Raw genomic sequence first — 24,681 nt, forward strand, 5'->3', positions numbered from 1 at the left:
CCTTTTGCCTCCTGGTGTCTGAATTGTTGCCTTGTGCTCAGATCACATTTTTTGAGGACGTGGCTGGTTCTCATGTTGGCAGTGGGATTTCAAGAAGTTTGGCTCTTAAAAAAAACCCAAACCTAAAACCCACCACTCTGAGCCCAGAGTGCGGCCCCCGGCTGCACTGGGGCAGGACAGAGCTCTCTGCTGCTGGTCTGCTGGTCCTTTCCCCTGTCCCCTTGAGACAGCCAGTAACAAAACCTCTGCAAAACCCTCTTTGGGACCTGGCTCCAGTCCCCCAGCAGCCTCTGGGGAAGGGGCAGGCAGCTGTGCTGGATGGAAGGAGCAGATTTATGGGTAAAATGAGCCTCGAGCAGGTCCAGGGCAGCCACTGGACCCGGGTTTGGCTTTAGAGGCAAAACCAGGGCACCTTTTTCGGCCGCTTTCAGCTGCGAGAGAGCGTAGGGACAGACCACCGCCCTCCCGTCCCCGCGGCCGAGCACCGCTCTGCTCTCCTTCTCCCCTCCAGGTACTACTTTCGGAATTGGCATGGGATGAACGACAAGGAACCGGCGGTTTATCGCAATGTGCCCCGACAGAGCGATTCCCCCGATGAGAAGCTGCAAGGAGGAGCCTTGCTCGACAAATCGTCCTTCGAGTATCTGTTTGAGCAGGTAACGAATCAGGCTGACAGGCTGGAGGCTCGGTCGCACCTGGAGTTGGGGAAACCTGGGTGATTTTCTTGATCCGGCTGGATTCGGCTCAGCCCTGTTGTCAAGATCTGTTTTTCTATCTGCGAGGGCTTTGTTTAGAGGACAAACACAGCTGTAGTTTTGCCCTCAGAAAGCTTTTGTCCTGCTTGAAGCCTCCCTGGGAGGCTGGGAGCCGAGCTGAGGGGGATCCCATTAACCTTTAAAATAAAAAAAGACAAGAAAAAGCACTCTGGAAGTCAGTGCAGGGTTTTTTTCCCCCCCTTTATTCAACTTTTTCTCTTTAATAGGGGAAATTTGAATTCATCAATGACATCGCGTCTTTGAAAGACCTCCAGACTGAACAGGAGATCCAGAGGTTCAAGAACGAAAGCTTGGGCATGGCCGTGCTTCACCTCTCGCACATCGCCATCAAAAAAGGCATCTCCCTTGAGGAAGTGGCCAGAAAATACAGGTGATTGCTTGGCTTCGCAGCCTCGGGGCTGGGGAGTTTCTGCTCTGGGGTTGTTTGAAGGGTTTCTTCTGGTTCCTCACCCTCTTTCCTCTCTGTCCTCCTCACCAGGAGTGAGTCTGGGGCTGTTTTAGGTGATGGAGAGATTGGCTGCGTGCTTTGCTGTAGGCACCCGTGAGGTCTTGCTGACCGGTTGTTCCTTCCCTCCACAGCTTCAAGGACTGCATCCCACGTTCCTTCTACCGCCAGATCCAGCAGAACAACTACCTGACCAAATTCCGCATGAAGAACGTCTTCAAGAAGTTTGTGCAGCGTTTCCAGCGACACACGGTCAGCACCGGCAAGCTGACAGTGCAGGACATCATGTACAAATACCTGGCTACCTTGGAGCACCTCGCACCTCGCTTTGGGAGCGAGCTCTTCCCTGTGCTCTCCTTGGAGACCTCCTCCGAGGGTGAAAAGGTGCAGCTGTACGTTAACGGGGGACATTCGCAGCTGGAGCACGGGCAGGCGCTGCTCCCCAAGGACCGACCTGTCACCCACGAAGTCCTCGTCACCGGCACAACCGGGATCCAGTGGCGGCCCATGCCTGTAGAGGTAGGTTGGTGCTCGCATTCCCCGCCACCGGGTGGGAAGAGCCGTTTCCATCCAAGTCCCATCCCACACTGGCTCCTTTTCCTTAGCTCGTGCTCCTGGGCTTTTCCTCAGGCTCTCCGGGCACCCCAAGTTCCTTTTTCAGTTTGTCCCAGTTTGGCCAGTAGCCACCGCGACCTAGTGGTGCCATTTCCCAGCAGCAGGAAGGGTTGGAACTGATGCCCTTCTGTCTCCGCCTCTGCAGAGCATTGAGAACTTCTCCCATCGTGGGTATTTTGGGAGGAAGAGCAGAAACAAAGAGCTGGAGCCCAAGGGGCCAACTCAGCCAGCAGAGCGGAGCGAGCCAAAATGGGTCCATTTCTGTGATTTCCGGGAGATCACACACATTGTCGTCAAGGACTGTAGGGTCAGCATCAACCGGCAGGACAACAAGTGCCTGGTGAGTGGGACTTGTTCTCTCCCAGCTGCCCCCGCTGACCGTCTCGACGTATGTGGGAATCCGTAGTTGCGCTTCAGAGACTGGGAGGAGGCAGCACTGGAAAGAACAAGGATCTTTTCCAGGGTTAATGCCAACAAGCGAGAGTTTTACGCTCTCCTCCTTGGGCTGGCAGAGGGATAGGTGGATTTTGGGCTGCTCACCCTCTAGCTCGGTGGCTTCTCACGCTCGGTTCCCCTCCCTTTTCCCAGGAAGTGGTTCTGCCATCCCCTGAGAGCGCGCTTTCCTTGGTTTCACTGGTGGATGGTTATTTCCGACTCACGGCTGACTCCAGCCACTACCTGTGTCACGAAGTGGCACCGCCGCGACTCGTGATGAGCATCTTGAACGGCATCCACGGGCCCATGCAGTAAGTGGCCTCTTCCTGACGGAGGGCCTGGGGATATGAAGGAGGATGTGCCGTGTCCTTGGGGCTTATCCGAAGCTGTTCCCCTTTCTCCTTGCTGCCAGGGAGGAGTTTGTTTTTGCCAAGCTACGACGGGAGGAGCAGGAAGAAGGGCTCTACATCATCCGCTGGAGTGTCCTTGACTTCAACAGGATGATTCTCTCCGTGGTGAAAAGGGGCCACCAGCAGGTAAGATGCAATTCCCAGTGCAGCATTCCCGGGAATGGCGAGGTCCGGGAGGTGCTCGTCTCATTAGGAACGAGCTGGGCTGCGCCCGGTCTGAGCTGCTAGCTTTCTGGGTGACGGGCAGCTGTGACGCCTGTCCTGACGCTGTCTTTCCTAGGCTCCTGGGGTGCAGGGAGCCCTCAAGTACAGGCAATTCCGGATCCAAAAAAAAGGAAACTCCTTTGTGCTGGAAGGGTGGGACCGGGAGTTTTCCACTTTGCGGGAGCTCTTGGATGTACTCAAGGGCTGCACGCTCAAATCTGGCGATGAAAGCTTCACGGTGAAGAGATGCTGTCCGCCCAAACCAGGAGGTATGAGGATGGATGATCTTCCCTCCGTTGGACTCGAGGAAAAAGGGCATCCAGTAGTTTCAGGGGCTTTAGCGTATGTCTGTTCCCTCCTCTTGCAGAGATCTCGGACCTGCTGATCACGCGGAAGGTGAAGGATAGCACGAAGCAGATCCTTAACCTGACCCAGCTCAGCTTCCACCAGATCCGCAAGAACGAGATCACTCAGGTTGTGCTCTGCCCTCCTGGGCAGCGGGGTTTACGGGAGGCTGCGGGTAAATACGTTGGCCGGAGGAAGCTGCTTCTCTGATCGGGGGGATGCTACCCCTGGTGCAAAGAGGAGAGAGAGGTGGAGCAGTTTGGTTTGGCGCTTTATTCCTTCCCTCTTCAATGAGAGGGGGAGGAGAGCTGTTCAGAGGCAGCATGGTTCGGGCAGGAGGCAATTTCTTACCCGCCATCCACAGCGGTGTGCGGAGGTGACACGGAGGGAAGCGGGGAGAGTCAGCTCGCACGTGCGAGGCTGAAAATCCCCCCCCCTCCCCATGCACGCTGCCTGGAGGTCTGACACCCGTGTGCCTTCTCCATCTGCCTGCAGCGAGCCCACCTGGGGCAGGGCACCCGCACAAACATCTACGATGGGGTGCTGAACATCTGCGGGACCACCGGGGCCGACGACGAAGCCGAGTATTTCTCCACCGAGCAGAATAACAACAGCCGGGAGATGCACGTGGTCCTCAAAGTCCTGGATCCCAGCCACAGAGACATCGCCCTGGTGAGCCCCCACCCGGGCTGGGGAAGGGGAGCTGGGACAGGGGGAAAAATGGCTCTAAGCCACTCTCGAGATGCTCCGAGAGACCCGCCGCCTTCGTGACGCTCTCTCTCCTCTCCCCGCAGGCGTTTTTTGAGACAGCCAGCCTGATGAGCCAAGTGTCGCACGTCCACTTGGCTTTCGTGCACGGAGTCTGCGTGCGAGGTTCCGAGAGTAAGCGTGGGGCTCTCCCCCAACCCTTTGCCGCAGCCGGCCTCGCCTTGTGCCGGTGCCTTTCCCTTGGCCGCTGCCAGCCGGGCCGATCGGCTCCTGTGCGGTGCCAAGGGCTGGGCTGAGGAAAATATCTTCGTCTTCCGCAGATATCATGGTGGAGGAGTTTGTGGAACATGGACCTCTGGATGTGCTGCTGCGGAAAGAGAAAGGCCGGGTCACCGTGGGCTGGAAAATCACCGTGGCCAAGCAGTTGGCCAGTGCCTTGAGCTACCTGGTAATGGGGCTGGGAGCTGGGGTTTTTCCGGCAGGGAACCGTGCCGGAGATCACCTCCGAGCACCTTTTGCTCCAGCTGCGCCCCTGGGTCTTGCCGGCAGCGTGGCAGGGAGGATCTGCCACGCTTTCCTCTGCCCTCCAAGCAGATAAACAGATTTTTAGCATTAACATGCCCTGCCTGCACCTCACAAAACCTGTCCTCGCTCTCTCTTTCCTGGAGGTGAGCGGCTGAGGTAGCGCACGTGAACTTCAAATGCTGAATCCCGGTTCTCGTGGCTTCGTTTTGGGGCCATGTGAGCCGAGAAGAGCCGCTGATGAGGACGCTGCCTTCTCTGCTCGCTGGGCTTCTGGCCAGCAGCTTAGGAAAGCTCACTAGCTGCTTGTGAGGGCATGCACCCCAGCGCTGGGTAATCCTCGCGTTCCTTTTATTCCCCCCCCGGGTTTAGCTTTGTGCAAAGGGATAATGAGACAGGGAGGTGACACAGGTAATTAGAGCCAGGAGCCCTGCCTTTTTATTTTCTTGTGTCATCCATAGACTTGACCTTGTTCTGAGGCATCGGCGGGAGTTTCTCACAAGATTCCGTATCCCCTCGTTTTCACAGGAGGACAAAAACCTGGTGCACGGCAACGTGTGCGCAAAAAACATCCTGCTGGCCAGGAAGGGGCTGGAAGATGGATCCGTGCCTTTCGTGAAGCTCAGTGACCCCGGAGTCAGCTTTACGGTGCTCTCTCGAGAAGGTATACGCTCATCCCATGCTCGAACTGAGCGGGGCTGGACCTGGGCTCGTTCTGAGCCAAAAATCCAGGTGCTTTTTTTCCCCTCCTGCAGCCCAGGTAGCTAATAAATAGTGTGGATTGCGCCTGAGCTGTTTTGACAAGGTCTTGCCTGCCTATCAGACCTTAATTTTTGCGATATATGGCATTTTGAATGTGTGGATGTGCAAATTCTGTGACGGTGGCTGGTTTTGGCCTCAAAGCTGCTGTTGGAGACAATCCCATCACAGCTCCTCGATGGCTGGGATCCTGCAGGGAGCTCCCCCCCCCAGCGTGTTCATGGGGTCTTTCCAGCTGTATTCTCAGCAACGCCTCACTTTGCCTTCCCTCTCCCAAAGAGCGCGTGGACCGGATCCCCTGGATCGCCCCGGAATGTGTCCGGGATGTGGGAAACCTCAGCACTGCGGCTGACAAATGGAGCTTTGGCACCACGTTGCTGGAAATCTGCTTTGACGCCGATGTCCCACTCAAGGAGCGCACTCCTTCGGAGGTGACTTGCCTTCTGCTCTCCCTCCATCCCCCATTCCAGGATGGATCCGGCCCCGTTTGAGACCTGTTTTTCTTTCCTCTCTCTTAGAAAGAACGTTTCTACGAGAAGAGGCATCGCCTGCCTGAGCCGTCCTGCAAGGAGCTGGCCACCCTCATCTGTCAGTGCCTGAACTACACCCCCGTCGAGCGGGCCGTCCTTCCGGACCATCCTGCGGGATCTCACCCAGCTCCAGCCGCACAGTGAGGCTCCACAGCCGGGGTCATGCTGGTTTCTCGGGGGTGTGGGGTGGGGGGGTGGTGTTTACGGCCCCGTTGTTCCCTCCGCACCCTGAATCGGTCGGGGCCTCGGCAGTGGCGGGGTGGGGGTGGCTGCGGAGACTCTTTTGTCCTGGATGAGGGGGGAAAGGGGAAAAAAAGGGCAAAAAAGAAAGAAAAAGGTTAAAAAGGGGCAAAAAAGTTAAAAAAAAATGTTTAAAAGAAGGTCGAAAAAGGAAAAAGAGGGGGGGAAGGGGAAAATAAAAGGCAAAGATAGGCAGAAAGGGGAAAAAAAGGAAAAAGAAAAGGCCAAAAAAGGCAAAGAGGGAAACAGAAAGAAGTAAAAAAAGGGGAAAAAAAAAAAAGGAAAAAAAGGGAAGAGGAGGGGGAAAAGGTAAAAAAGGGAAAAGAAAAGGCACAAAAAGGGGAAAAAAGGGAAAAGAAAAGGCACTCTTCGGGGCGCAGGGGTTGGGAGAGAAAACGTGCAAAGCATCTCTGCGGCAGGGCGACCTCCGCTCTCCCCTCAACACCCTTTCATTTCCAGACCTCGTAGACGTCACCTCGGTGAACCCCGACTTCCCGGTGTCGGACCCCACCGTCTTTCAGAAGCGTTACCTGAAAAAGATTCGGGAGCTGGGGGAGGTAAGTGGCATCTCGACACCCACCACCCCCCTCTGGAATTCTGCTGCCAGCTCTGGGGTGCTCAGCAGAGGAAGGAGAGGGACCCGCGGGAGCGGGTCCGGAGGAGCCCACGGAGCTGATCCGAGGGCTGGAAGAGTTGGGGGCGTTCAGCCCGGAGGGGAGAAGGCTCCGGGGAGACCTTCTTGCACCTCGCGGCGCTGCCCGGAAAGACGGGGACAGACTCTTTCGGCGGGCCGGCAGCGCTGGGACAAGGGGGAAGGGTTTTCGGCTAAAAGAGGGGCGATTCGGCCCGGCTCTAGGGAGGAAATTCTTCCCGCCGAGGGGGGTGAGGCCCTGGCAGAGGCTGCCCAGAGAGGGGGCCGATGCCCCGTCCGTCCCTGGGACCCTTCGGGGCCGGGCTGGCCGGGGCTCTGAGCACCCTGATCTCGGTGAAGACGGCCCCGCTCGTGGCGGGGGGGGTTGGACGGGCTGAGCTCCAAGCGTCCCTTCCCACCCAAACCGTCCCGGGATTCCACGATCTCCTGCCCCGGCTCTAAGGGCTCTGCAGGGTCTGAGGTGGGATTGCACGTCCGAAGAAGAGCAACGAAGCTGGTGAAGGGTCTGGAGGACAAGAGAAGGGGCTGAGGGAACCGGGGTGCTTTAGCCTGGAGGAAAGGAGGCCGAGGGGAGACCTCCTCGCTCTCTACAGCTACCTGAAAGGAGGTTGTGGCGAGGTGGGGGTCGGGCTCTTCTCCCAAGCGACGGGACGAGAGGAAACAGCCTCAAGTTGCGCCCGGGGAGGTTTAGGTGGGATATTGGGGACAATTCCTTCACCCAAAGGGTTGTCAAGCACTGGAACAGGCTGCCCAGGGAAGGGGTTGAGTCACCATCCCTGGAGGGATTTAAAAGACGCGTAGACGTGGCACTTGGGGACACGGTTAGTGGAGGAGTTGGCAGTGCCAGGGTAACGATGGCACTCGATCATCTTAAGGGTCTTTTCCAACCTAAACGATTCTATGATTCTAAATCCCCGAAGGAACTGATACGATATATCCCCAACAGACCACGGAGCTGATAACGATACCGAGGGCGACTTAAGACCTTTTGGGTGGGTCGGGGAGCGCGGAGGGGCTCGGAGCTGGTCAGGAGGACGTTTCCCTCGTAGCAGGTTATCACGGTGCCTTGCGCTGCTGCGTGATTCATATGCTCCGGTCACCTCTGGGTGAACCAGCCTCTTTCCGGCCTGATTTCCAAAGAATCTGCATTTGGATGAGGGTCAAAAGTCTTTATATTTTAAATCTGTTTTCACTGAGGACTTCCCCTCTGTCTGAGAAGTTTATTGACCCCTGTAGAGGGCTTCCAAAGAGGCTGTTCTTGGTGTGGGGAAGCTGGGAAAGCTTCTCCTGGCAGGATCTCAAATTCTGTGCTTGCTCCTTGCCAGGGTCACTTTGGCAAGGTGAGCCTGTATTGCTATGACCCCACGAACGACGGGACGGGGGAAATGGTGGCCGTCAAATCACTCAAATCCGGCTGCAGCCAGCAGCTGCTGACCAGTTGGAAGAGGGAAATCGAGATCCTCAAGACGCTTTATCATGAAAACATCGTCAAGTACAAGGGTTGCTGCAGCGAGCAGGGTAAGGTGACCGGGGGGATGCGTGGTGACTTCGGTGGCAGCCGCGGGGCGGTCGCTGTCTCTCTCCCCGTCCGAGTTTTTCCCTCGGTGTCATAGTTGAATGCCAACGGCGGAGCCCAAGCTTGCATTGTCCAACCCCCGGTGCCGGCACAGAGACGCTCAAAACCCAATTCCTCAAGTTTTTTGGTGGCTGGTAGTGGGGGGGGATCCCCTTCCTGGCAGAGGGCTGGGGTTTGGGATGTCTCTGGGTTGTTCCCCTCTCCCCGTGAGGTTCACACGCTGCCTTCCTCCTCCTCCTCCTCCTCCAGGAGAGAAGATCGTGCAGCTGATCATGGAGTATGTGCCGCTCGGCAGCCTGCGCGACTACTTGCCCAAGCACAACGTCAGCCTGGCCCACATCCTGCTCTTCGCCCAGCAGATATGCGAGGTAAAGCCTAAACCTTCCCGGCTTCTCTTGGGGGCACCTCTGCTTCCCAAAATGGCTCTGACCCCCCTAAAGTGGCTCTGACCCCCCTCTTTTCCCTTCTCCAGGGCATGGCCTGTCTGCACTCCGGGCTCTGACCCCCCCAAAATGGCTCTGACTCCCCTCTTTTCCCCCTTCTCCAGGGCATGGCCTATCTGCACTCCCTCCACTACATCCACAGGGACCTCGCCGCTCGCAACGTGCTGCTGGAGAATGAAAACGTGGTGAAAATCGGGGATTTCGGTTTAGCCAAAGCCATCCCCGAGGGCCACGAGTATTACCGCGTCTGCGAGGACGGGGACAGCCCCGTCTTTTGGTGAGCGCGGCTCCCCTCACCGTGGGGGGGTGGTGGTTTGGGGCGAGCGGAGGACGGCGTCAGGATTGGGTACGGTGAGCAGAGGCGCGTGCCGAGCTGTGCCGGCGCTCACCGGCGGCCTTGACCGCGCAGGTACGCCGTGGAGTGCCTCAAGGAGTGTAAGTTTTACTACGCGTCCGACGTCTGGTCCTTCGGGGTGACTCTCTACGAGCTCCTGACCCGCTGCGACTCCAGCCAGAGCCCTCCCGTGGTGAGTCCCGCGATGCCGGCTTTACCGCAGCGGCGCTTGCCGAGCCGGTGGTTGAGGTTGACTTTTTCCCTCTTTCCCCACAGAAATTCATCGAGATGATCGGGGCGACGCAGGGGCAGATGACGGTGCTGCGGCTGATCGAGCTGCTGGACAGGGGGAAGAGGCTGCCGAGTCCCAAGGACTGTCCTTGCGAGGTGAGGCTCTGCGTCCCGCTGGCTGTCCGTCCGTCTGTCCATCCACTCTGCTGGGCTGCGCCGGCCCCTGGGGAAGGGGGAAAATGGGGAAGGGAAGGGGAAAAAGTAGGGAGGGGAAAAGTGGGGGAGGGAAGGGGAAAATGGGGAAGGAGGAAAATGAGGAAGGGGAGAAGATGGGGAAGGGGAAGGGGAGAAGATGGGGAAGGGGAAGGGGAGAAGATGGGGAAGGGGAAGGGGAGAAGATGGGGAAGGGGAAGGGGAGAAGATGGGGAAGGGGAAGGGGAGAAGATGGGGAAGGGGAAGGGGAGAAGATGGGGAAGGGGAAGGGGAGAAGATGGGGAAAGGGAAAAGTGGGGAAGGGGAAGGAGGAAAAAGATGGGGAAGGGGAAAAGATTGGAGAAGGAGGAAAACAGGGGAGGGGAAAAGGTGGGGAAGGAGGAAAATGGGGAAGGGGAAAGATGGGGAAGGAGGAACATGGGTAAAGATGGGAAAGCCTTCATACTGCTGCGGGGAAGAGGAGGGACAGGTGAAGTCGGGGGGCCCGAGCACCGTGGGCAGAATTCTGGAAGTGGAGTCCCCCCCTGCTTATTCCCCATGAAATCCTGGTGGCCGTGCTGCTTCTGGACATTTCCCTGTCTCCCTTCCCTCCCTCCCCTCCCCAGATTTACCGGCTGATGAAGAATTGCTGGGAAGCAGAGGCTTCCTTCCGCCCGGCCTTCCACAATCTCGTCCCCATCCTCAAGAACTTCCACGAGAAATACCGGGCTCAGGCTCCCTCTGTCTTCAGCCTCTGCTGAGCCGGATTGCTGCCGGGATTGGGGTGGGGGGGACACCCCCAAAACGCCATGACCGGATGCCGACGCCACTTTCTGGTTTTCCCGACGGCTTTTTGGCACGGGATGAGGAAACGTCGGCCTGTTGAGGTGAGCGTCTGGCAGAGCAGCACCTGGGGTGGGGGGGGGATCCCCCCTTCTCCGTGGGACACCCCCCAGCCACGCCGTGTCCATCCCGCTCCGGATCCCCGGCCATCCTGTGCCTATCCTCGCTGCGCGGCACGGCACGCTGCGGCACGCCTCTCCCGCCGAACACTGTGAATGAGACTGTGGGGAAGGCGGCGGGGGGGCAGATTTACAGCCTTACACCCCCCCCCCTCCTCGCTCCCTCCTCTTCCTCGGGGAGCTGCCAAAACCCGGCTGGGGGCGCACCTTTGGGGAGCGTGGGGTGCTGGATCTCCTTCCTGCTGCCGTTTGGGGCGCCCCCCCGCCCCCAAAGGACGGGGGTTCAGCAAAAGAGCTTGGCACTTTATTGGGGTTTGGGGTCTCTGCTGTGTTTCTGCCCCCCCTGCCCCGAGTGGGAGTTGGGGGGGGGGGAGGTCCCACCTCACCCTGTTCCCCCCCCTCGCCTTGCCCCGGCTCTCACCCCAGGACTGTTATTGGGGTGCTGGAGGAGGGGAGGCTGGAGGAAGAAGGGGCTGGGTGCCCCCCCAAAACTGTCTGCAGCGGGGGGGGGCGTTTCCCCCCCTCTTCCCTGTTATTTATTGCCTGCTGTCTGACCCCCCCAGGGAGCGGGGCAGGGGGGGATGGGGGGGGCCCTCCTTGCCCCCTGCAGGGGTCATCTCCCAATAAAGGATGTAACATTCCCCCCCCCCTCCTCTCTGGCCTGGTGGGGGGGAGCGGGGCTGTGGGGACCCCCCCTTGGAATGGGGGGGGGGGGGGTCCTGTGCTGGGAGGGTGTTGCTGTGGGGCTGGGGTCCCTATAGGCTACAGGGGGTGTGTCATGAGTCCCTATAGGGGCTGGGGAGGGGTCAGGGGTCTCTATAGAGTGAGGGGGGGGTGGTCAGGGACCCCTATGGGGGGGTGGGGGGGGTCTCAGGGTCCCTATAGAGTGGGGGGGGTAGGGCAGGGCTCCCTATAGGGTAGTGGTGGGGGGTGTCTTGGGGTCCCTATAGGGGCTGGGTGGAGGGTCAGGGGTCCCTATAGAGTCAGAGGGGGGTGTCTCAGGGTCCCTACAGGGTGGGGGGGGTCAGGGGCCCCCTATAGGGTGGGGTGGGGTCTCTCGGGGTCCCTATAGGGTGGGTTGGGGGGTGTCTCGGGGGTCCCTATAGAGTGTGTGGGGGGTCAGGGGTCCCTATAGAGTGAGGGGGGGGTGTCTCAGGGTCCCTATAGGGTGTGGGGGGGTCAGGGACCCCTATAGGGTGGGTCGGGGGGTGTCTCGGGGTCCCCATGGGCCTGGGGGGGGGGTGAGGGGTCCCTACAGAGGGAGGGGGGGCCCCAAGGGTCGGTTCGGTGAGGGGCGTGGCCCCCGAGAGGCAGCCAGTAGAGTGCGGTAACCGCAGGGCTCGTCCGCTTGTGTCCAATCCGGAGGCGGAGTGCTAATAAGGGGCGTCCCCGCCCAATCGGGAGCGGCGGTGCTGCCGGCTTGTTTGTTTCGCCCTGCCCAATAAGCGCCCGGGATGCTCCCGCGTGGGCGCGGCGGCGGGCGAACCAATGACGCGGCGGCGTATTGACGCCGTTCTACCCGCCCGCCCGCCCGCCTCTCGATGGTCCCAGGAGGCGGCGGGTGCCCAAAATGGCGGCGGCGGCGCTTTCGCTGTCGGGCGCCGTAACGTCCCCGAGCCCGGAGCTCCCGGGACCGGCACCGGGCCTGGGCCGGGCCCCCGAGGAGGAGCTGCCGGTGCTGGATCCGGCCGAGGTGCGGAGCCGCCTGGAGCGCAGCGCCCGCCAGTTCCGGAACCGGCGGAAGGTGCTGATCCGCGGGCTGCCGCCCGACGTCAGCAACCAGGTACCGGCCGCCGGGGCTGAGGCTGAGCCCCGGTACCGGCGATAACGGGCAGCACCGGGCGGGGGCAGCCGGGCCGGGCCTGGGATGAGGCGGAGGGGAGGGGAGGGGGGGTCCCAAACTGCGCCGGCTCCTGCCCCCCCCAAATCTTCCTGCCCCCAAACTACTTCCTTCCCCCCCCAAATCCTTCCTCCTTCCCCCGCAATCCTTCTTCTTCCTCCCCCCCCAAATCCTTCTTCCTTCCCTCTGCCAAATCCTCTTTCCTCCTCCTTTCCCCCCCCCCAAATCCTTCCTCCTCCTCCTCCTCCTCCTTTTCCCCCCCCCAAATGCTTCCTCCTCCTCCTCCTTTCCCCCCCCCCCCAAATGCTTCCTCCTCCTCCTCCTCCTTTCCCCCTCCCCAAATGCTTCCTCCTTTTCCCCCCTCCCAATTTTTCTCTCCTCTCCAAAATTCTCTATCCCCCCCCCCCCCAAACCCTTTCTGCCTTATCACTTTAAGAGCTCCTGGGGGGGTCACAGACACCCCCATCACCCCCCAAACCCAGCTCTGAGGAAGAGCCGGTGCCGCTTAATGAACCCCAACTACCCCCCCCCCCCAAAGGACCCCCCCCCCGCCACTGCAGCCCCCCTCCCCCTGCTCTTTTTTTTTGGTCTTTTTTCGGTTTTGTTTTCTTTTTTTTGTTGTTTGTTTTGGTTTTTAATTTCCCTTTCCCCTTCCCGGTAAATCTGAGTTAATTATCGCCCAGGGGGGGTGTGTCGGGGAGGCCGAAGGTCTGGAAAATCATTTCGGGGAGGGCAAAGTCTTGACCTGGCGGCAACGCACTGATGTCCCCCGGCGTGACCTTAAGGGGTAAAACACCCTGGGGGGGGTGCCAAATTGGGGGGGGGGACAACAGCGGGGCCGAAGGGGCGGTTTTAGTGCCTGGTCCCCGGCGTCTTCGCTTTTGAATTGAGCCCCTTCCCTTTCCGCTTCCTCCTCTGAGCTCGAGGAGAGGGGAAATATTTGGGGGTGCTGCATGGGGTAGGAATTAGGGGAGAAGCCAGCGCTTTTCCCTAAAACCTGACTCCCGTTTTTATTTTTTTCTTAAAAATTATTATTCTTATTGAAAATCCCGCTGTTTATCCAGGAAGTCCACGATCTGCTGAGCGACTACGAGCTGAAATACTGCTTTGTGGACAAATACAAAGGGACTGGTGAGTAAGCTGCTCTCGCAGCGCCAGCGTCTCCGACGCCGAATCCATCACCACGGCCGGCCTCGGGTCCCCGCCTCCTCCTTCCCGGTGCTTTTCCGCTGCCGGGTGGTCCGTCCCCGACGCCTTGTTCTGCATTGCTTCTCCACCTGTCCCCCCCCTTCTCCGACTGGTCTCGGCCATGCTCACTGGACTCCTTTTTATGCGGCGATTAGCTATCGGCAGGCAGAAAATTAACGGCTGTGGGGTTTAGAATCAATCCAGCTCCTCCTGGGGGGCTGCGCCTGCCGGCATTATCCCCCTCAAAAAACAACTAGTTCTTGGTGATGGAGAAATTTGTGGGAGCTGCGTGAGGGTGCTCCTCCGGCCGGGGGGATTGGTGAGGGTGGCTGGGACCCAGCGGCACTGTCCCTGTCCCCGGCGTCTCCCCGGAGCTCGGGGACGGAGCCGCCTCGCACGAGGCTTCACCGAGGACAGTGTGAGTTCACCAGCCGGCGCTTGCCGAGACCTTCCCTCCGACTCCCCGCCTCGCCGGGGCTTTGGGCACTAACGGCAGCCGGGGGGGTGTGAATTTTACCCCTGAGCGCTCGGGATTTAACCCTGTGCCTCGCCAGCACCCCGCCCTGTGCCGCGGCTTCGCGTTTTGGTGTGAAACAGGCGCCGCGGCTTCGCGTTTTGGTGTGAAACAGGCGCCGCGTAGCCTCACCCTTCCTTCCCGGCTCTGCTCCCGCAGCGTTTGTCACCTTGCTCAACGGGGAACAGGCAGAATCAGCCATCAAAAAATTCCACCTGAGCAAACTCCGGGAGAAGGAGATTTCGGTGCAGCTGCAGCCCACCGATGCCCTCCTGTGTATCGCCAACCTCCCCCAGCTCTACACCCAACAACAATTCGAGGAGCTGGTCCGACCTTTCGGCAACCTGGAACGGTGTTTCCTGGTCTACAGCGAGAAAACGGGACACTCCAAAGGTTATGGATTTGTGGAATATATGAAAAAGGATTCGGCCGCCAGAGCCAAGTCGGATCTGCTGGGGAAACAGCTGGGCACGCGGACTCTCTACGTCCACTGGACGGACGTCAACCAGTTGACGTTAGACCTTCTCCATTCCAAGTGCTTGTGTGTCGACAAGCTGCCCCACAACTACGCCGACCTTGAGGAGCTGCGGCAGGTCTTCTCCGCTGCCTGCGCCCCGGCTTTTTGCCAGGTGAGGGGGGGGGGGATTTTGGGGGGCACTGGGAGCGCTTTTCCTGGGGTGCGGCATTCTTTGAGCTCACGGGGAGGTCGACGGCCCGAAGAAAGCGGCACCCCCGGGGTGCAGCAACCTCGTATTGGCGCCTGAGGATCTGCCGGCTCTCGCCGGTGCTCCTGTTGTGCTCACCGTTTTTTTGGCATCCCTCTCTTCTCCTAGCTGGCCTACGGTCAGGACGGGCAGCTGAAAGGCTTCGCGGTCCTGGAGTACGAGTCAGCGGAGATGGCAGAGATGGTTCAGCAGGCTACAGATGGTTTGCTGCTCGCCGGGAATCACGTCCGAGTCTCCTTCTGTGCTCCTGGCCCTCCCGGCCGCAGCATGTTGGCCGCCCTGATAGCTGCGCAGGCGACGGTGAGGCTTGCGTGCGCGCTGCTTTCTCCTCCTCCTCTTCCCCTCGCAGCTTGCCGTCACCGTGACAGGTGCTGCCGGTGTTCCCAAGGTTGGGTATCCCGCCTGGAGCAGGCTGTCGTGGAGCAGCCGGCATATTTCCCATCGGATCCCCTACAGAGTGGCCGTCTGTTGCCTGTAGCTCCTGCTTCTGGGCATTTCGGGCATGCCGGTGCTCCCAGGCTCCGGTCACACGGCACAAATTCCCCCGTTGCTCTCTTGTTCCTGTGCGCGGCTGCAAAATTCAGAGCAGGAACACTGCTTGTCGCCAAAATCCAGCGGCTGCTCGGTGTGGAAAGTTTTGCCGGGCAGGTGCCGCACCGGTAGGATAGCAGACGGCGTAGCTGCCGACAGCAATGGCAAACTGTGCGGCTGCCGCTATGCCTTGGCTTTCGTCGGCTGTAGAGATGGGTTGGTTGTTTTTTCCCTGCCCTACAACAAGGCTTTTGGGAACCGGGATCTTGCTGGGAACCGGGATCTTGCTGGTTTGGGGAGCGTAAGGGCAAATTCAGGGTGGCCCGTCATGGGGGAAGCCTCAAAGCCGGTTATCTCACTTTTAACATGGCTGTTTTTTGGTTTTATTAAGGCGTTAAATCGTGGGAAAGGGCTCCTCCCCGAGCCGAATATCCTCCAAATTCTCAACAGCCTGGGAAATCCTGCTTCCCTCCAGCTGTTGCTCAACCCCCTGCTCCACGGGGCGGTCGGAGGAAAACAAGGTAAGGCCGAACGCAGAGGAGAGGCCGGGACAGGGTGGGGTTTGTCCTCCCTGTGGCAGGCGATTCCTTCGGCTTCTCTTCCTTCCAGGAATCCTCGGCGCCGCGCCCTCCGTGCCGCTGGTGACCAACCCGGCCCTCTCCACGGCTCTCCTCCAACTCGCGCTGCAGAACCAAACCCAAGCGCAGCAGGTACGCAGGAATTGCGCCGACGACGCCTTCCCTTTGTGCCGCGGATGCCGATGTCGCTGTTGCGCCGGAGCCCTTGTGCTCCTGCTCGCCTCTTTTCCGCGAGAAACAAATCTGCTCTTAGATCAGGGTCCTGCCGGGGCCGCCGCGGATGGGCAGGGGTCTCCCAAACCCGACGGTGGGCTCGTGCTGCTGCCATTTTGCATGGCTGCCTTGCCTCGTACCTCCGCTCCAGCTCGTGCATCTCCGCGTCTCCTGAAACTCTCGTTGCCGCTCGAGGAGTAAAGAGAGAGGAGCAAATTGAGGATTAAAGCTCCCTGCCGCTCTTCTCGCTCTCCCTGTGCCTCTCGAACCACCCCATGCTTGGGTTTTTTCCTCTTTTTGAGTGTTTTTCTGTCTTTTCTGGTCTTTTTTGCTGTGCTTTCTGCCCCAGAAGGCATTGCTTGGGAACTCCCTGTTACTGCAGAACCAGGTCTGGACACGGCTGCTGCAGAACAAGGAGAACCAAACCCTCTTCCATGTGAGCGGTAGGAGGCAGCCGGCGCGGGTGACGTGCTGTGTGTGTGGTGGTGCCGAGCCGCAGCGCCGGGACCCCCCCCCGGCGCCTTCCCCGCGTCCTCCTTCCCGTCCTTAAGGCCAGGCAATGACCGCGACGAGGGGTCTGGCGGTGACACCGGTCACCCCAGTGACTCCGGTAACGTTGGAGCTGCTCTCCTCGTGCGGAGAAATGCGTCGTTGCTCTGACTCGGAGCCTGGAGGGCTCGGCCTCCGTGAGCAGCTCCCCTCCAGGCCTCCGGCGAGTTGGCTCATCGGCTCTCTGCCTCTGTGCCGCGTTTGTTGAGCCGGTCCCCGTGCCGAGCTCGGGCTCGCTGAGGCGGGGTGAGAAAAGGGGAGCCCCCATCCCTCCTGGGCTCCTCTTCAATTTACCGGCTCAGCAAACGATTTCTGCGCAGGGCCGGGTGGGTTGGCTCCTTCGTTCCGGCATAAATGGACCAGTTTGAACAAAAATGGGTGCTGAACCGTAGTAGGGAGTGTCTCCCCAATGTTATTTCTGGTATTTGCTGCTTAAGGAGCTGTGAAATTGCAGCCAGCTTGCTCTCAGTGCCTGTGGCGTGTTTCTCTCCATGCCTGTGCCGAGCTTTTAGCCGACGGCCACGATCCCGGGGGCCCTCGCGCCGCCTCCGCTCCCCTCCATCCCACTAGCGCCAGGGTTTCTGCCGCCTCCGGAGCCACGGATCTGCCACAGATGGGCCGGTTTCGCTCGGCATTAACCTCCCGCTGTCCTTCGCAGAAGCCGGGGATCCTGGGCGACTCGCCGCTGAGCTCCTTGCCCCACCACGGTGCCCTGGGTTTGGCCAACGCGCCGGCGCAGCCCCCCAGCCAGCTCTTGGGAGAGCTCTCCTCAGGTAACAGCCGGCGTCGCGGCACACCGCCAACCGGGGCATCGCTTTCCGGTGGAAAAGGGACCCCTGCGGAGCTCGCCGTGCTTCGAGGCGCAGCGCCAGTCTCAGGGCATGTCCCCCTGCTCTGTTTTTTAGGGGAGGGGAAGCCACACGGGAGACCCCCCCCACCTCCGGGCAGGTTGGGAGGAGTGGAGGGTGCCGGGGTTGGGTTTTTCTGGTGGGAGACGGATGCTGGGGCGAGGCAGCTTGCGTGGAGCGGGGAGAAGGGCTGAAACCAAGCCGGGGGGCGGGGGGCGGCTGGATGCCGGTGCCATCCCTCTCCTTCTGTCTCCCCAGGTGGCCCCTTGCCCGGTGACATGGCACAGGGACATGTAAAATCACCAATTTTGCCTTCTGGAAACGTACCCCTGGCTTCTTTCCTGGGACCGGTGGGAGTAGATCGGGAAAATTCGGTGTTGGGGACGCAGGTGCCTCAGCTCACCCCTCCCGCCGTCACCCCCCCAGCTCTTCAGGGTCTCACCACCTCCATTTTGGGATCCGTCATCAGCGGTCTCCAGAAACCAAAGCAGAGCGAGAACGGACCTCCCGCCTCCGGGGTAAGGTCCCCTTGCTCCGGAACGAGCCCGTCCCACCTCGGGGGGCTCCGTGCCGACACCAAACAACCCTCCCAACGTTGTTTTGGGGGCTGGTTTCTGTGCCGGAGCTCCCCCCCTGAGCCCTCCAAGTGCTTTTCCCACAGGTCTCGCTCCTGGGGGAGCCCCCCAAAGATTTCAAGATTCCTCTCAACCCCTACCTGAACCTGCACAGCCTCTTGCCGGCAAACAGCCTGGGAGGTGAGCGTCCTCCGCTCCCCTTTTTCCCCCACCCTGCTTGGGGAACGGAGAAGGAAAATTCCCCCCCCACCCCCCTCCAGGAAGGAACGGGTGATTTGGGGTGGATTTCTTTCCCCCCAACAACAACTCTCTGCCTTTTCAGGTGCCGCCAACAAAGGGTTTAATCTGAAAGCCGGTGTTTTGGGGAGCGTCTCCAATCCCCGGATCTCCCAGCCCTCCCTGGCCGACCCGCTCCTACCCTCGCCCGGGCTGGCTGCAGACGGCTACGCCTTCGATTACCAGCCGGTGGGTTTTTTGGGGGGGGTTTAGAAGGGTTTTGGGGGGGTTTAGAAGGGATTTTTGGGGGGGGTTTACAAGGGGGTTTTTTAGGGGGGTTTACAAGGGTTGTTTTGGGGGTTTAGAAGGGTTTTTTGCAGCAGTTAGAAGGGTTTTTGCAGGGGTTAGAAAGGTTTGGGGGGGGTTAGAAGGTGTTTTTGGGGGCGTAGAAGGTTTTTTGGGGGGGTTTAGAAGATTTTGGGTGGGGGGTAGAAGGTTTTGGGGGGCTTTAGAAGGGTTTTTTGGGGGGGGGGAAGAGGTGGGACAGTCCCTTTAACCCGTCATCTTTCCGGGGAAGGATTTGGGCTCCCGGATTTACCCCCAGACGAGAGACCACGCTGGACCCATCCTGGGGGGCTTTGGGCACAGCAGACACAAGGTAAAAAAAAAAAAAAAAAAAGCTCCCCCAGCACCTGGGGGTGGGGGGCCCATCCTGTTTTGGGGGTCCCCCCACCCTGTTTTGGGTGTCCCCGATTGTCAGCCATAGCCCTTCCCCTTCCAGCTCTCCTCGTCCCCGGGGTTCGAGCGAGGGGGTTTGGGCCCCCCCCTGCCCCCCTTTTACTCAGGATCCCCCAGTTCCTACTTCACCAGTGGCCTTCAAGCTGGGCTCAAGCAGAGTCACCTCAACAAGGTGAGTCCGTCCCCCCCCCCCCCCTCACATCCCCAGGGATTGGGGACCCCCCCCCCTTAATTCCTGTCCCCCCACACCCCCCCCCCAGGCAGTCGGGATGCCTCCAACGGGCTCCGCAGACGCCGTCCTCGCCTTGGGACCCCCCCAGTCACTCGCACACCTCCCAGTCAAAGGTAAGAAACACCCTCCCGCGCCCCCCCAAACCCTCCCGCGCCCCCCCCAAACCCCACATTGACCCCCCCCTCTTTTTTTTGTGTCTCTTTCAGACCCCCGTGGGTGGCCAGAAACGAGCCTTCTCCCACCTCCTGCCCTCCCCGGAGCCCAGCCCCGAGGGCTGCTACGTGGGGCAACACTCCCAGGGCCTGGGGGGCCATTACGCCGACTCCTACCTGAAGCGGAAGAGGATATTTTAGCCCCCCCCCAAATCCTTTCCTCCCCCCCACCTGTAAATCTTGTACAAATGTGGGTTTTTTTGGTTTTTTGTTGGGTTTTTTTTTTTTTATGTTTAGTCCTTTTTTGATTATTTTTGGAGGGTTTTAAAGTGATATGAAAGACTTGACCCCGGCTCACCGGAGGATGAGGCGGGGGGGGGGGGGGGGATCGTATTGCAGACCCCCCCCCTGCCCCAGTGCCATGAGGGGGTCCCTGAGAGCCAACCCCCCTTTCCTGTGCCCCCCCCCGAGCAGTAACTGGGAGTCGCGTGTCCCCCTGTGTTATGTCGTGTCCCCCCCTCCCCAAAAACACGCGCTCCCTGCCTTAACCCGCTGCTTGGGGTGAGGAACTGGGGGGGGGTCCCCATTCCTGGGTGTGGGGGGGGGGACACATGGTGCCGGCCCCCCCAGCCCCATGCTCCCCTCCTGGGGGGGGTCCGGGCTGAGCTGGGCACCTCGCCTCCCCCCCCCCCCGCCCCTGTTTCCTCAACATTTCACTCGGGGGGAGGGGGTGGGGGGGTGTTGTGTGGGGTTTTTTTTTTTCTAAAGACTGGAGCTGCCGCGATTTTACACTTTTTTGGGGGTAAAAGTTGCCTTTTTACTTTAATGCTCGTTTTTATTGCCTTTTTTTTAAAAAAAAAACAACAAAAGGTTCCTCCTTTCCTGGCTGGGGGGGGGTTGCCTTCCCCCCCGGGTTTGGTGGGGACACAGCCCCCCAAGCAGGCGCTTTTGGGGGGGTCCCTGCCCTCCTTTTTCTTCCCTCCCTCTTTTTTGGGGGGGTTTCCTGGGTTTTGAGTTGTTGCCCTGTTTCTACTGTCGATGCTGTCTGGTTTGCTGTACGGGGGGTGGGGGGGGGGTGTCTGTGTCGTGTGTTTCCCCCCCCGCTGGACCCTCCCCCTTCCCAAAGTAAAGCTATATTTATATCGCCTTTCCCCTCCCTGTTTTTTATTATGTTCGTTGTGACATCATTATCCCTAATGAGGCTGCCCCCCTCCCTTAATTGGGGGGGGAATTCTCCCTCCCCTTTTCCTGTTCCCCCCCCCAACTCGTCCCCATCTTTCCCCCCCTCAACTATGGCCAAGCAAAGTGTGTGTGTGGGGCTGCCTGGGTGTCATGTCCCCCCCCCCGCAATGCAGGGGGTCCCCCTCTTCGGGGCTGATGTGCTCCCCCCAATTTGGGGGGGGTTCCCTGTGCCCCTCTTCATGCAAGGAGGCCCCCCCCATTATAGGGGTCCCCTGGGTCCCCCCCTCCTCCTGCCTGGAGACACCCCTCCCCGTGCAAGGGCCCCCCCCCCCCAATGCTCGGGGGCCCCTGTACCCCCCCCCCGGGAGGTTTAATGGGGCGGTTTAATTACCGGGGGGGGGGGGGGGGGCGGGCACTGGGACCAGCGCGGCTCCCTCCTGTCCCCGCCCAGGGTGGCGGCGGTCACGTGGCACGGGTCACGTGTAGCCCGTCATGGCGGCCTCCATGGCGGCGGCGGCGGCGAACCGCGGCTCCGTGACGCGGCGGCTGCTACGGGGAGCGGCGCGGAGCTTGAGCGGAGGCGGCGGCGGCGGCCGGGCCGCGGCGGAGGAGCCGGAGGCCGCCGTGTGGGTACCGGGGCGGTCCAGGGACGGCGATGCCGCTCCCGGGGTCCCCGGTGCCGGTGTCCCGGTCCTGACTGCTGCCGGTGGCGTGTCCCCCCTCCCCAGGGTGAACGTCGTCTTCGTGGACCGGGCTGGGCGTCACGTCCCGGTACGGGGCCGCGTCGGGGACAACGTGCTGCACCTGGCGCAGCGGCACGGGCTGGAGCTGGAGGGTCGGTACCGGCACCGGGGGGCGGCACCGGCACCGGGACCGGGACCGGGGGGGGATGAGGGGGTGTCCCGGTGCTGAACGGGGGGGTCCCGCAGGCGCCTGCGAGGCCTCGCTGGCCTGTTCTACCTGCCACGTCTATGTCAGCGCTCCCCACCTCGACCGGCTCCCGGCCCCCGACGAGCGGTAACGGCCCCCCCCCGCCCCCCCCCCCCCGCCGTGCGACCCTCCATGTCCCCGTGTCCGTCCCCCCCCCCGGATCCCCGCTGTTCTCTGGGGACCCCCCCAACCCCGCCGCAGCCTCTGGGGAACCCCAGAAGACCTGTGATGCCCCCCCCGGGGAATCCTTGCCCCCCCACCCCCCCCACTCAGGACCCAGCAGGACCCACTCAGGACCCGCCGGGGACCCCTAACCCCCCTCCCTGGACCCCAACAGACCCCCCCCGGACTCCCCAGGGACCCCAGACCCTCCCCAGACCCCCCTCCTTAGTATCTAGCAGCCCCCCCAGGGACCACAGCCCCCCGCCCCAGTCAACCCCTGACATGTCACCTGGACCCCAAGAGACCCCTGACCCCCCCCCAAGGACCATAGCCCCCCCAGAGAATCCCTGACCCCCCCCCAGACCCCAACATCCCCACCACAGACCCCTGAACCCCCCCAGGGACCCCACCGTGCCCCCAGAGAACCCCTGACACCCCCCCAGCACCCCAACATCCCCACCACAAACCCCTGTTCCCCCCCCCCAGGGACCACCACTCCCCCAGAGAACCCCTGACCCCCCCCAGACCCCAACATCCCCACCACAGACCTCTGACCCCCCCCCAGACCCCCCCACTATCCCAACACCACCCTATGACCGTAACCACCTCCTCAGCCCCCCAACGCTCCCCACCGTGGCCCCCGTGAGCCCCCACTCCCCCTCCCCACGGCCCCGGGGGACCCCCCCACAGCCTCCCTCCCCCTTCCCCGTGTCTGTGTGTGTCCCCCCCCCAGGGAAGACGACCTGCTGGACCAGGCCCCGCTGCTGCAGGAGAATTCCCGCCTGGGCTGCCAGATCCTGCTGACGCCGGAGCTGGAGGGGGCTCACTTCATCCTCCCCAAGGTCACCCGCAACTTCTACGTGGACGGCCACGTCCCCAAACCCCACTGACAGCGGAGGGGGGGGGAACCCCCCCCAGCAGGATGACACACCCCCCCAGCAGGATGAATCTACCCCCCAAAGCAGGGCACAGCCCGCCTTCGGGCGGTGAAGACCCCCCCACATACACACACACCCCCCCCAAAGCAGGAGGAGACGCTGCGGGACAGCAGAGCTGGGGGGGGGGGACGACACACCGATCCCGGGGTGGGGGCGACACCGGGCTCTGCCCTGCGTGCCCCCCCACGCCACCCCCCCCACTCTGGGGGCTCTGGATTTGGGATAACGAGCGTTGCGGTTTGTTAATAATAAATCTCGTCTGAGCGGTGCTCAGGGTCCCTTTGTGGGGGGGGGGGGTCAGGGCCCCCCACCCCCCCCGAGTGGGGACGGGTCGAGGTGTGGGGTTTGGGGGGGACCCTTTGGGATCAGCCCCTCAGCTGGGTCCTGGGGGGGGGCAGCTCTGAGCAGGACTTGGGGGGGGTTTGGGGGAGGCTCAGCATGTGGGGCACAACCCCCCCCCCCAGTGCTGCCCCATCCTGGGGGGGCTCTGTACCCCATAAGGGGGTCCTGCTCCACCCTGCGGGGTCCTGCCCCATTCTGGGGGCTCAGTGTTCTGGGGAGGGGCATTGTGCCCCACCCTGGGGGTCCCCGTCCTGGGGGGGGGGGGGGTCCCTGCCCCATCTGGGGTCCTGCCCCCCCCCGGGGGTCACTGTCCTGTCCTGGGGGGGGGGTCTCTTCCCCATCCTGGGGGGTCCTTTGCCCCACATGGCATCGTGCCCCGCTCTATGGGGGGGGTCCCAGTCCCGCCTGCGGGGTCCCTCCCCGCTGCCCCGACCCCCCCCCCCCGCTGCCCCCGCCCCCGCGCAGCTGGAGCCGGTTTAGGGCCGGGACCGGGGCCGGTGATGATGATGATGGTGGCGGTGGTGGTGATGGTGATGGTGATGGCGGAGCAGCTCTTCCTGGAGGGGCAGCCCCCGGATTTCTCGCTGCTCCAGCGGCTGCTCTGCCTCGAGTCCGAGCCCTGCCGGCCCCTCCTGCCGCCCCCCAGCCCCGGGGGGGGCGCGACCGGTGGCCCCCGTGCCCGCAGGTGGGAACCGGGGCTGATCCCACCGGGGGGGAACCGGGAGAACCGGGGGGGACCGGGGCTGATCCCACGCAGGGGGGAACTGGGAGAACCGGGGGGAACTGGGGCTGATCCCACCGCGGGGGGGAACTGGGAGAAGCGGGGGGAACTGGGAGAACTGGGGCTGATCCCACCAGGGGGAACTGGGGACACCAGGGCTGATCCCACCGCAGGGGGGAACTGGGAGAACCGGGGGGAACTGGGAGAACTGGGGCTGATCCCACCAGGGGGAACTGGGGACACCAGGGCTGATCCCACCGCAGGGGGGAACTGGGAGAACCGGGGGGAACTGGGAGAACTGGGGCTGATCCCACCGCAGGGGGGAACTGGGAGAACCGGGGGGAACTGGGAGAACTGGGGCTGATCCCACCAGGGGGAACTGGGGACACCAGAGGTGATCCCACTGTGGGGGGGGGAACCGGGGCTGATCCCACCGCAGGGGGGAGCTGGGAGAACCGGGGGGGACCGGGGCTGATCCCACGCAGGGGGGAACTGGGAGAACCGGGGGGAACTGGGAGAACTGGGGCTGATCCCACCAGGGGGAACTGGGGACACCAGGGCTCATCCCACCGCAGGGGGGAACTGGGAGAACCGGGGGGAACTGGGAGAACTGGGGCTGATCCCACCAGGGGGAACTGGGGACACCAGGGCTGATCCCACTGTGGGGGGGGAACCGGGGCTGATCCCACCGCAGGGGGGAGCTGGGAGAACCGGGGGGGAACTGGGAGAAGCAGGGTTGATCCCACTGGGGGGAACTGGGGACACCAGGGGTGATCCCACTGTGGGGGGGGAACCGGGGCTGATCCCACTGCAGGGGGGGACTGGGAGAACCGGGGGGAACTGGGAGAAGCAGGGTTGATCCCACTGGGGGGGGAACCGGGGGCACCAGGGGGGAACGGGGGCTGATCCCACTGCAGGGGGGGGACTGGGAGAACCAGGGGGAACTGGGAGAAGCAGGGTTGATCCCACTGCGGGGGGAACCGGGGGCACCAGGGGGTGATTGCCACCGGGGGGGGTAACCGGGAAAACCGGGGATGATCCCACCGGGGGGGAAGTGGGAGCACCAGGGGGGAACTGGGGGTGATCCCACCGCGGGGGGGGGAACTGGGGGCACCAGCGCTGGGGATG

General features: G+C 61.8%; 3 protein-coding genes across 5 annotated transcripts; all 3 read left to right on the forward strand.

Moving 5' to 3' along the window:
- The first annotated feature begins 214 nt into the window (after window positions 1–214).
- TYK2 (tyrosine kinase 2) lies at window positions 215–10,949 on the forward strand. Its single transcript, XM_052800151.1, is given in 22 exon segments — window positions 215–656; window positions 983–1,146; window positions 1,356–1,740; window positions 1,982–2,176; window positions 2,425–2,582; window positions 2,684–2,807; window positions 2,962–3,154; window positions 3,253–3,359; window positions 3,726–3,902; window positions 4,025–4,112; window positions 4,259–4,386; window positions 4,989–5,124; window positions 5,499–5,650; window positions 5,738–5,839; window positions 5,841–5,889; window positions 6,449–6,546; window positions 7,967–8,159; window positions 8,467–8,585; window positions 8,765–8,937; window positions 9,070–9,187; window positions 9,271–9,381; window positions 10,044–10,949. Coding segments are annotated over 22 exon segments (3,225 nt in total). The 5' UTR covers window positions 215–536; the 3' UTR covers window positions 10,179–10,949.
- Window positions 10,950–11,704: 755 nt separating this feature from the next.
- On the forward strand, window positions 11,705–19,647 carry RAVER1 (ribonucleoprotein, PTB binding 1). Of its 3 annotated transcripts, none has more exons than XM_052800156.1 (14): window positions 11,705–12,162; window positions 13,284–13,350; window positions 14,081–14,550; window positions 14,755–14,946; window positions 15,569–15,698; window positions 15,787–15,887; window positions 17,176–17,290; window positions 17,624–17,883; window positions 18,027–18,120; window positions 18,263–18,405; window positions 18,734–18,814; window positions 18,938–19,066; window positions 19,155–19,232; window positions 19,333–19,479. In XM_052800156.1, the coding sequence occupies exons 1-14, from the start codon at window positions 11,950–11,952 to the stop codon at window positions 19,477–19,479; spliced, it is 2,220 nt and encodes a 739-aa protein (XP_052656116.1). In that variant the 5' UTR covers window positions 11,705–11,949. The 3 variants fall into 3 exon arrangements, with proteins under 3 accessions (XP_052656116.1, XP_052656113.1, XP_052656115.1); XM_052800153.1 differs by having other exon boundaries at window positions 11,706–12,162; window positions 18,923–19,066; window positions 19,155–19,239; window positions 19,333–19,647; XM_052800155.1 differs by having other exon boundaries at window positions 11,711–12,162; window positions 19,155–19,239; window positions 19,333–19,646.
- A 1,276-nt stretch (window positions 19,648–20,923) lies between these two features.
- Window positions 20,924–22,758, forward strand: FDX2 (ferredoxin 2). The gene is made up of 4 exons (XM_052800165.1): window positions 20,924–21,086; window positions 21,189–21,295; window positions 21,390–21,477; window positions 22,286–22,758. The coding sequence occupies exons 1-4, from the start codon at window positions 20,953–20,955 to the stop codon at window positions 22,440–22,442; spliced, it is 486 nt and encodes a 161-aa protein (XP_052656125.1). The 5' UTR covers window positions 20,924–20,952; the 3' UTR covers window positions 22,443–22,758.
- Window positions 22,759–24,681: the final 1,923 nt, after the last annotated feature.

Source organism: Harpia harpyja, chromosome 10, assembly GCF_026419915.1.
Source record: "Harpia harpyja isolate bHarHar1 chromosome 10, bHarHar1 primary haplotype, whole genome shotgun sequence".
Lineage (NCBI taxonomy): Eukaryota > Metazoa > Chordata > Aves > Accipitriformes > Accipitridae > Harpia > Harpia harpyja.

Excerpts from the sequence above, each read along its gene's own strand:
- RAVER1 (XM_052800153.1), top strand. The coding sequence starts at position 11,950 with ATGGCGGCGGCGGCGCTTTCGCTGTCGGGCGCCGTAACGTCCCCGAGC. Across the intron at positions 14,947-15,568 it reads TGATAGCTGCGCAGGCGACG|GCGTTAAATCGTGGGAAAGG; the intron begins GTGAGGCTTGCG and ends GGTTTTATTAAG. Across the intron at positions 18,815-18,922 it reads TTGGGCACAGCAGACACAAG|CCCTTCCCCTTCCAGCTCTC; the intron begins GTAAAAAAAAAA and ends TGTCAGCCATAG.
- FDX2 (XM_052800165.1), top strand. The coding sequence starts at position 20,953 with ATGGCGGCCTCCATGGCGGCGGCGGCGGCGAACCGCGGCTCCGTGACG. Across the intron at positions 21,296-21,389 it reads GCACGGGCTGGAGCTGGAGG|GCGCCTGCGAGGCCTCGCTG; the intron begins GTCGGTACCGGC and ends GGGGTCCCGCAG. Across the intron at positions 21,478-22,285 it reads CTCCCGGCCCCCGACGAGCG|GGAAGACGACCTGCTGGACC; the intron begins GTAACGGCCCCC and ends TCCCCCCCCCAG.